Source organism: Penaeus chinensis, chromosome 34, assembly GCF_019202785.1.
Source record: "Penaeus chinensis breed Huanghai No. 1 chromosome 34, ASM1920278v2, whole genome shotgun sequence".
Taxonomy (NCBI): Eukaryota; Metazoa; Arthropoda; class Malacostraca; order Decapoda; family Penaeidae; genus Penaeus; species Penaeus chinensis.
The window spans coordinates 28,180,535-28,190,534 of record NC_061852.1 but is presented as its reverse complement, the minus strand read 5'-3'; the positions used below and the strand labels follow the sequence as shown (position 1 = coordinate 28,190,534).

The 10,000-nt window shown below is 48.2% G+C and overlaps 1 protein-coding gene across 3 annotated transcripts in view; it reads left to right on the top strand.

Moving 5' to 3' along the window:
• LOC125043938 (zinc finger protein SNAI2-like) overlaps positions 1–10,000 on the top strand; it is a 17,375-nt gene that overhangs the window by 6,657 nt on the left and 718 nt on the right. Inside the window, exons 1-4 of one of the 3 annotated variants that reach the window (XM_047640326.1) lie at positions 6,939–7,209; positions 7,314–7,773; positions 8,674–8,861; positions 8,973–10,000. The exon at positions 8,973–10,000 is cut by the window's right edge and continues 718 nt beyond it. In XM_047640326.1, the coding sequence (XP_047496282.1) occupies positions 6,954–7,209; positions 7,314–7,773; positions 8,674–8,861; positions 8,973–9,376 (1,308 nt within the window). In that variant the 5' untranslated portion in view covers positions 6,939–6,953 and the 3' untranslated portion in view covers positions 9,377–10,000. Of the gene's footprint in view, positions 1–6,938; positions 7,210–7,313; positions 7,774–8,553; positions 8,862–8,972 lie in introns of those variants that run through there. The other 2 variants (XM_047640324.1, XM_047640325.1) reach the window with 2 other exon arrangements.

Genomic DNA, 10,000 nt, shown 5'->3' with positions numbered 1-10,000 from the left:
TGGGGTGTGCGTATGCAGACGGGAGCCGATGTGAGGGCTGGGACCGGGCAGGGTGCGTGGGGTATGGGACAGGGAGGGTGGGGGTCGTGGCGAGGGTTGGGTTACACGCGGAGAAGCTCCGGCACGCGACGCATGGGGCGCTACGGCCTCCAGGTGCCACAGGACCTAACCCGCACACTCGGCTGCGTTAGTCTTGACACTGAAACTTTATCTTATCAAAGCAAAGTCTATGGCTTTCCGAGTCAGCGAGGTGAAAACCGCCATGCAGTATATATAATAACAACAAGCGAAAAAAAAATAATGAGCGGAAAGATGGCAGCAATACAGATGCCCGCCACATGTTCGGTTAACGAAACTTCTTTGAAAAGCGCTGGCGCTCTTCTTTTCTTTATCGGACAGATGCACGTCTTGGCAGGCGGACTGAACGAAATCTTGTGGGTCAGGTGAGGGAAGACGCACGTGCGACGAGGGGAAGCAGCCTCGCTCGACACGCTGATTCACGCGTCGACGTTAAGTCATCTACACAAATAAACAAAATCCCCAGACGTCTTTTCTGGGTCCCACAGGATCGCCTTTTAAGCCTTGACCCTTCCAGATAAGGGCAGTTTGCAAATTAGGATTCATGCTGGCAGAAATTGAGCCAATGAGGAAAAACTTGAACCGGCGTGACTGCCCGACTGCGAAGGCAAAAATGGCTGAAGAATGTAGGAACAGATTCTCTTCGCGGACGCAAGAGGAGGGTGACAAGCGAGAGCAGGTGACACCAAAAACGAATGAGTTCAAGAAGAGTAAACTAAAGGTTGACGGAACAAGGGGATAAATGGGGTGGAATAAAAATGTCGATAAATAAAGTATTCTAATCATACATCCTGTAATGGCATCTATTTCATCGCTTTTACTGAGTTCTTATAGGACATTCATGTTACAGCTAGCACATTGGTAAAATTCATTACTAGGTGACGGTCGCTTTCAGTCGTCACTCCTTTAATATTTTCAGGTAAGTTCATATAAATAAACGAAGCAGCGCAAGAAAAGGAAGAGGAGGGATACTATCGGCAAAAGGGGGGGACTGAGCCTTGCGCCCCTCTTCGTACCACCTGCGGGAGGTGGTTATTTTCACAGGTGGTCATGTATCACCACAGGTGGTTGGAAGTCCTTCTTAGTAGATGTATATTCGTTAATGCATTCAGTCATGCAGTAGATGCCACCAAACACGTATATTTTCACATATTAATTCGCGTTCGTCCAGGTGGTTTTGCGCTCCTACAGGTGGTTCTAGTTTTATGCCTCTCTGTCCTTTCGAGGACTCTTGGGTTGTGTAGATGGTACCATATGCCCATTGTCATCATTTACCACTGTGGTACTTTGCATTTGTTTGTGATAAACATTGTTAAACTTATGATCAATTAGTTAATTGCTATCGCAGTTACTTTGTATTGAGAAAGAATGGTTTGTAGGAAGAATTAAGTCATCAAAAATCACCGGTCCCAAAGAAGCAGCACAGCCACAAAGCAGCCGTAGTAAAAAGACACGGGACAAAGCGCAATGACACAAGCAGCGTCGGCGGCTCGAGGGGGACGGTCGGATGTGTTGGGTCCATTCTGTATTTGCGTCCGCCCTGCTCCAATTGCAAGCGAGATCATGCCTCGGCGTGACCGTGCCTCGTCTGCATGCCGGCGGCCCTCGCCTCGTGCCGCGACGCCGTCTTCTCCCGCGAGAGCCGAAGGGCCAGAGGCTACTGGGTGTTTAAAGAGGGCTGTTCGCTAGACGGGAAGCTTCGACGTGGGACAGGAAGCTGATGCCACCCTGCGACCAAAATACTCCCGAGCTAACGGGGTATTTCCTTACACCAGGTCCTGCCTATGCCTGACTCGCTGCATGCCATCCTCCTCCTCAACCTCCTCCTGCTGATCCTCCCGCTCCTCCTCCTACTACCTCCTCTTCCTCTTCCTCTGCCTTTTCTTCCTCCTCTACTTCTTCCTCCACCTCCTCTTCCTCTTCTTCCCTCCTCTTCACTCCGCCCACCTCCCTTTTCCCTCCTTCCTCCTCTTCTTCTTCTTCTTCCTCCTCTTACTCCTCCTCCTCCTTCCTCTTCCTTATACCGTGTACTGCATGGCTGTCATATCCTACCTCGACTGCGTTTTGTTACCTCCTTACATGCTAGTTTGTGTCAATACTACACATTAATAGAGCAAAAACTAAACTTTCTTTATCAGTGCTTGCAGGGTAGTCTGACCTGCCCTCTTCCTGTCCTCTCGCCCTTCCCCCTACCTGGCCTGGGAAAGCAAACACACTTCCCCCACTTGTACCCTGTACTACGCAAGCACAGCCAGACTACTCTGATTCCGCCATAAACTATCTCTAAACAGTTTACGATCCTCCAGTTAATTATGCACAGAGGAAAGTAGTCCGCATAGGCACTGGCTTTCCGTCTGGCACGCTCGCCTCTGCCAGTCCCCTCCCTTGCCCGGATGCCCAATGTTTCTTCCTGTCCACCTCCACCCGTTATCACGATGCCCTGTGCCTCCTCTTTGTGTGTTCGCGCAACAGTCATTATGCGAATTTCAAAAATGACACATCATTTTCTTACACTAAAATTCACTATCCAGCAACTAAGATGTAACTCACACTGGCAACATACTTCTGCTATTCTATGACAGTCCTCATCTGACACTAAGAATATCATTTTACCCGCCAATAGGAATTAAATCCCCTAGTTTCTACTGACATTGTTCATCGACCCTAACCCCCCCTCCTGTTCCCCTACTGAGGAACAGGAGGAAAGGATATGTCCTGCTGCGCTTTTCCTGGGTTAAATGGCATTCTAAGTGTTGTTTTGCTTGCGTAAATATTTATCTCTTTCTTCATCTCTCCCAGTATTTCTTCATTTTATTTAATAAACCATTTCTTATTATTCCGTCTTCGTTCTCTCCGCAAAAAGTTCTCTCCTCCGCCCTTCTGAACACCCTCCCACCCCCAGCCTCACCTCCATCCCCCCCCGGTGCCCTTGCCCTCCCCCACCGCGTTGTTTTTCGGCTATTTAAGGAAGTTGTCCCCCGCACCGCCGCCGCGCCCCGGGAGCTCTCTCGCCGCTGCCGTGTGTATGGTCGTAGGGCACTTATGAGCGTTTGGCGCTGAGTGGCAATTTTGCATCTATTGTGCGGTTAGATTTCTTTTTCTTTTTCAGTGTTTGATGGTTAGGGTCGATGGTCTTTTTTTGGGGAAGAGATATGAGAGCATTCGGGGAACACAGGAAGGACATTTCCTCTTTTCATTTTTTATTTATTTTTCTAACGTCTGCGGATACCAAGAAAATTAGTGTTGGCCTTGATTCTGCGAAACTCGTCTGTATGATGCCAGTGTCAGTATCTGGGGTAGCTAGGAATTTGGCATGTGCGTTAAAGTAAAAAAAAAATATATTTATATGAAGTATGAAGAAAGAGGACATAACATTAAGCTGGATAATATTAATGATACTAATATTACTGAAAATAACAACCATAATTAGACAAAAAATACAAAACACAACACAACGGCACCCAAAGAGGATAAAAGCAAGCCCCCCCCCCCACCAATCATGAAAAAAGACCAGAGGTTTTCCTCACGCCCAAGCAGAAGGGAGGAATGTCGCCCTTGTGCTCACGCCCTCTTCCAATTGCCGTGTCCTCTTTCGGGCGGGGGAATGGGGAGGAGGGACTGGGAATCACCTCAGCACGGCGGGCGGGAGGCCGTCGGAAAGGGACAAAACGTCACTTGGCCGCCGGTGTCTGGGAGGCCTGGTTATAGCGGTGATGTATTGGTGGTGATGACGGTGGTGGTGGTGGTTATGGTGATGGTGATGGTGATGATGATGATGATGATGATGATGATGGTGATGATGATGATGATGATGATGATGATGATGATGATGATGATGATGATGATGATGATGATGATGATGATGATGGTGATGATGATGATGATGATGATGATGATGATGATGATGATGATGATGATGATGATGACGATGATGATGATGATGATGACGATAGTTATAACCTAAACAATGATAGCAAGAAGAAGAAGAAGAATAAGAAGACAACAACAACAATAATAACAATAAAAGTAATGCTTTTGTAATAATAATAATAAAAGTAACCGTATAATAATAATAATAATAATAATGATAAAATAATAATGTTAACGAAAATATATCTATTAAAGGCTACCCTACACGCTGACATTACATTTTCTGTGACTGACCGTTTCAGCGCCTCGTTTTCAAAACGAAACGAAAGAAAATCAAATTGTACCTTTGCAACTCCGCTGCGTAGACACAATTGGAACTGAAATCCACACTCTTCTAATCACCAAAATTCCCCATTTCTTTGCCAGTAACTTGAGACCTGAATTGTGCGTGATCGCTTGAGGAAATGTTTAGCTCTGCGGTTAGGAAAGCTCTCTCGATCTTGTGCAGCGCCTCGTGTTGGTTGGAAAGCCAGGTTACCTGTGAATTATAAGCATGAATCAATTTAATGTACTGCTTCTTCTAATTCAGTTCGTTTCGATACGAAATAAGTCAATTTCGGCAAAGGTTGTCTATGGATGTTCTCTGCAATGAGCAGGCGGATTCTTTGGTGTCTGAGTCGTGCAACTAACCAAAAGGAGAACAGCCAGAAATAATATCTGGGTCAGGACAGTTCCGACACGAGGACCACACCGGGCAAAAACAAATACTTGTCACTGATTATCCTTACTTCACTTCGTCTTGTTCAGCCTTGAAGCTTCAAGAATGCGGAGTAAAACAACAAAGACATTTTTTTATGACTGTCTTTTCAGTTTATTCGCAAGGCGTAATATATCTGGTGTAGACGTGACACTATGTTCCTATTTTTTCTGCCATACTCAAATCTTAGAGGCTCGCCCCGTGATTACTCATCACCTGGCATGGCAGATGAGGAGCGCAGGGCGAACTACGCCTCTTCCTCTTCTAGCATGTTCTCCGTGAGTAAGTGACGCAGCCGGCATGGCATTTGGAGAATAAACACGACCGAGTGTTGTGCGTACTTTTCACTCAATTACGTCTTGATTGTAAATTCTCTCATGCGTGACCCTGCTTACGAGCAACCTATGTTGACTTATATCAAACTACCTTCAGTTCCTCACATCCTTATGTTGAGACCCACGCTGGGTGGTTCTTTAATGCTTCGTCAGTGCAGCTGCTTGGATGGTTGTCTTTTCAGCTCTTAGAAAGTGGAGTTTTGCTGTGCAAGTTGCTTCTGTGTGGCCAAATCTGCATGAAATACAGAGTTTATGGTGTAAAAGTTAGGAGTTAGTAAATTTCAGCGTCAGGTGGTGGTTGCCTATTGGAGCCCCGCCAGGGCTGCGTCATGGGCCGTTCCTCCCCGTCGTAGTATTTACCCTCCCCACAAGCTACTCCCCTTTGCTGTCCTTCCTTCATTCGGGTCCCCGCTATTTTTCCTCCCTTGATTTGCGTGCCATCGACCCAAGGTCTTCATACATCAATGTCTGGCATACCCTGTACGCTGATATTGTAAATAGACATTTCTTAAGCGTGTCCTGGCCTGATGACCTCTTAACTCTTCCTGACGCATTCTGACCGTCTTGATATATGACAGCATACAATTACGTTGTGGCGATAGCGGCCAGGGATCACTAAAAAGCATTAAGAAAGAGCTAAAGACATCAGCAATCGTCGAACCACTTCTCAAGCAGATTTATGGCAATGATTAGAGTGAAAAAACAAGCCCGGGAACTGCACCACTGCAAAAGTAAGCAAACTAGCATGCACGTGTTTAACCAGACGCTTTGAGCTTCCTCCTCAACATGTGTTCCGACGTAACCTTCTCCACGTGACCAGGGGCTGCGAGGCTGCTTCTACGTGAGTGCCTCCGGCCTGGCACCGCCACGGAGCCAACAGGTGGACGCTCGCTCTGCCAGAGTCGTCACCGCCATGTTGCACACGTCTGCTGCCAACTTTGAATCCAGTATAACATTTTTTTGGTCTGTGATTTTTTGCTTCTTCTGCGAGGAAGAAGGAAGACAAGAAAACAGGAAATATATATATATATATATATATATATATATATACATATATATATATATATTTTTTTTAAGAAGTGAAACTAACTTATACCACGGATACACCCGTTATTAGTTGGTAACGAAAAACACAACAGAATACACACACACACACACATACATTCCGATAGTGCTGTTAAACATCTGACGTATTTGTAGCTCCATTGCAATTAGAAATAATTACAACAGAAAGAAACAAAGAGCAGGCATGTCTAAAGGCAGCACTAGAATTAAGACAGAAGGGTGACCCGAGGACCACAAACGGCCATGCATACCTACTGTCACGACGACACTTCGTGGCCTGAGTGTGTGGACGCTTGGCGACCCTCAGGGACGGGCGATTGCACAGGTAGACAGAGGCAGAAGGACAGCCACGGCCAGGTGAGAACAAGGAATCTGACAAGTTCGCTCGAGCGCACGCGCGCCACTGTCTGGTGGCACACGCTACATACCCATTGCTGGCAGTCAGTGCCAAGATATCTAGATGCAGTTTCTGTCTGCCAGCGTATTAGATAAAAATGGTTGATGTTGTTTTATAGTCTCCAAATGATGTGCAATATTTTAAAACCCGAGGAAGTTGATAAATCGGATTATGATAAACTAGTTCGATTAATTAAAAGCCGATTAGGAATATATGGATAGATTTCATTAAAATATTGGCCAACCGTCAAATCTTTCATTTTGAGGAGTGGGTCAAAGCAGATTGGCACTACGGTACTTGCTGTGCAATAGGGCGTTAAGATTTACACCCGCCTCTGCAGGGTGCGAAGGAAGGGGCATGCGTCGGCCGAAGCCACAGGGCAAAGTAGGGTACAGTGGGCAGGTCCCTCGCAAAGCTTTAGGGTGGCGGGGGCGCCGGAGGGCTTTCAGGGATGGGCTGGAGGAGGGAGCACCAGGTTAGTGGAGAGCGAGGGCACATCAGACATGTTGGGGGAGGCAGGGCATCAGGGTGGCGGTGGTACCAAAATAGGTGTTGGGTAGGCAGCACGTGGCGACGGTGGTCCGTGCCAACCACCGGCCGCAGCCACCAGTGCCTCCACCACCACGCAAGGAACAAGTGGCACTGCTCACATGTGCGGCCTTTTCGACCGAGTGACGAGTGTTCCTCCTTACCAAACGTGCTCAAAGGTGAACTAGCGGTGCCTAGCTATCCTGTGAAATGCACGGCCAGAGCGCCCTGTGAACTGACCATCGAAGGCGTCTTATTCTTACGTGGTGTTTTGGCATTACAGGTATGGGAGAGGCGAGTGTGATGTACAACGTCCCGGGGACGGTGCCCCCCATGTCGCCGCCGCAGGGCGAGACCCCCTGGCCGCCTTCACCCGCGGGGCCTCACGATTCCCTCACGCTGCTCGCTGACATCGCCCTTGTGTGCGCTGACAAGCCCTGGCTGGCGGCCTTGCGACCCGAGGACCTTCCCGCCCGCTACACCACGCCTACGCCTGCGCCGACGCCCACACCCGTCAGAGACACAACCACACCCGTCCTCGAACTGGACGCCCACACTACCATCATCACGGTCGCGCCTCAGGCGGAGCAGCCCCTCAACCTGAGCACAAGCCCCCCTCGAAGCCCTGCCCCCGCAGCGCCCACGCCCCCTTCCACCCCTCCTCCACCTGCCGTCCGGGACGCCCACGTGTGTCCTGAGTGTGGCAGAACTTACTCGACGTCGTCCAACCTCGCCAGGCACAGGTAAGATCAACACATTGCCCCGCGAATCATCCGCATTTCAAGCTTATATCACTTGATACATTCCTTCTGCTGTCTGTAGGTGTTCTTTCATCGCAGTAAGGTTCTCAGTACTCATGTCGCTAGTTTGTGAATGAGCCAATTGTTTACAATGGACCTCGTGAGGTGAACACTTGTTGGTTATGGTGCTTGATCAATCTTGGAACAATTAATTATGAAAATAATTGATGAGTAATCGTCATAATTCCTACATAGTTTTGTTAAGAACCCGATATGAAACTCACCAGTAAGAAAAAAAATGATCTCGCTTGACTTTTTCAACAGCCGACATAGAAACATTCAGTCTAAAGAAATTTAACAAAAAGAAAAGGAAAATTATGTGGACTTGGCAACTATGAGGTTATTCGCGTTTCCTGTTGTCACCGGTAGGTGGCAGGTGTGTCATCGGTAAACAAACATGGTCCCCCACTGAAACAGCGTGGTTTAGGGGGGACATTGTATATGTAACAAAAACTAAATTCACGAGAGTTAAAGACCACATTGAAAACACAATGCTACTTTTAACAAAAACGAAAAGGGAAAATCATCACGAGAGATTTGGCTCGCGACAAGTACTTGGCCTAAAATAGCTCCGAAAATATCTTCTCGGTTGTATAATAGGTGGTCAAGTTGTCACCAGCCAGATATTTACTCCTTTAGATCCGTGTTTGTTTTACTCTGGATTTTACATCTTATACCTCTTTTGTTTTGTGTCTTGTCAGTTATTTGCCTTTCTCTCTCTAGTATCAAGCGACGGTGCGTTGTTTATAAGCGAGAGAGACAGCATGTAGTAGTAATGATGGCATGGCTATCAAACGGCAGCCGAAGAAGCTATGCACTCACCTTGACACCCTATCCCCACAGGCAGACTCACCGCTCGCCGGACGACAAGCGCGCAGCTCGCAAATGTCCGTATTGCGATAAGGTGTACGTGAGCACGCCCGCCTTCAGCCAGCACATGCGCACCCACAACCAGGGCTGCAAGTGCCCCACCTGCGGCAAGTGCTTCTCCCGCCCCTGGCTGCTGCAGGGACACATCAGGACACACACAGGTGAGGCGACGGTCACAATTTCTCGATTTTCGTGTTACATTCGATTGTCTTGGAAACAATCTATTTATACGGTCTGATTTCTCGTGCTCAATGAGGCAATTTATATTGCAGGAGAGAAGCCCTTCCGGTGCAGCATGTGCGGGAAGGCTTTCGCCGACAAATCCAACCTGCGCGCGCACGTGCAGACTCACTCCAGCGTCAAGCCTTTTGCCTGCACGCGCTGTGGCAAATCCTTTGCTCTCAAGTCCTACCTGTACAAGCACGAAGAATCGTCCTCTTGCATGAAGCTGCACCGCGCCCTGGGACGTGGTGCAGCCCCTTCCCGCCCCGCAACACCCACATCCACACCCACTGTCGCCACCCACACCACCGAGCTCTCGGGGGCAACGCCCGTCCACCCGCAGCAAGCGCCCACGGTCCAGCCCAACACGAGCGTCCGAGCGACCACACGGGCCATGCACACAGTCACCATCCTGCGGTCCGCGTCGCACGTGGCCACCGCCCGTGTGCACTGAGGCCTCAAGTCTGGCCACGAGGGCCCCTAAGGCGCTCCACTTGGCTGGAAGCTTATCAGGATGTGGCGGGTCGCCGCCGCTGGTGGTGGGGGTCGGTGCAATAGTGCCTTGGGAGTGAGGCCGGACGACGGCAATACTTAATCTTTACTAGTCGCTTGTCAGGGACTAAGATTTACTTCGTATGTGGCTTTCAAGCCTATGGGATTCCTTAATTCGGATTCCAATGTCATATCATGAGAGAGAGAGAGAGAGAGAGAGAGAGAGAGAGAGAGAGAGAGAGAGAGAGAGAGAGAGAGAGAGAGACTGTAAGGGAGAGAGCCATGGGGGACCAGAATAATCACAGTCTGTGCTCATTGATTTCCCTAGAGTAAGTCGATTAGATTTTAGTTTGATACTGAACCTAAGAAATATTCAGATTATTAAATAATGTACATAGTTCCTATCATTTAGATGAAAATCTTATCGGAAATGCTTAGCATAAACTGTAACTTCTACTTAGAAAGTTTGATGGCTAGGATCATATTCTAATGTAGAACTGAATTTTTGTATGATTAGGCATGGAAATTGATAAGTTTTGTTGAGGGGGAGGGGGGTACCATGGGGTGGGTAGAGAGATAGGTGCAT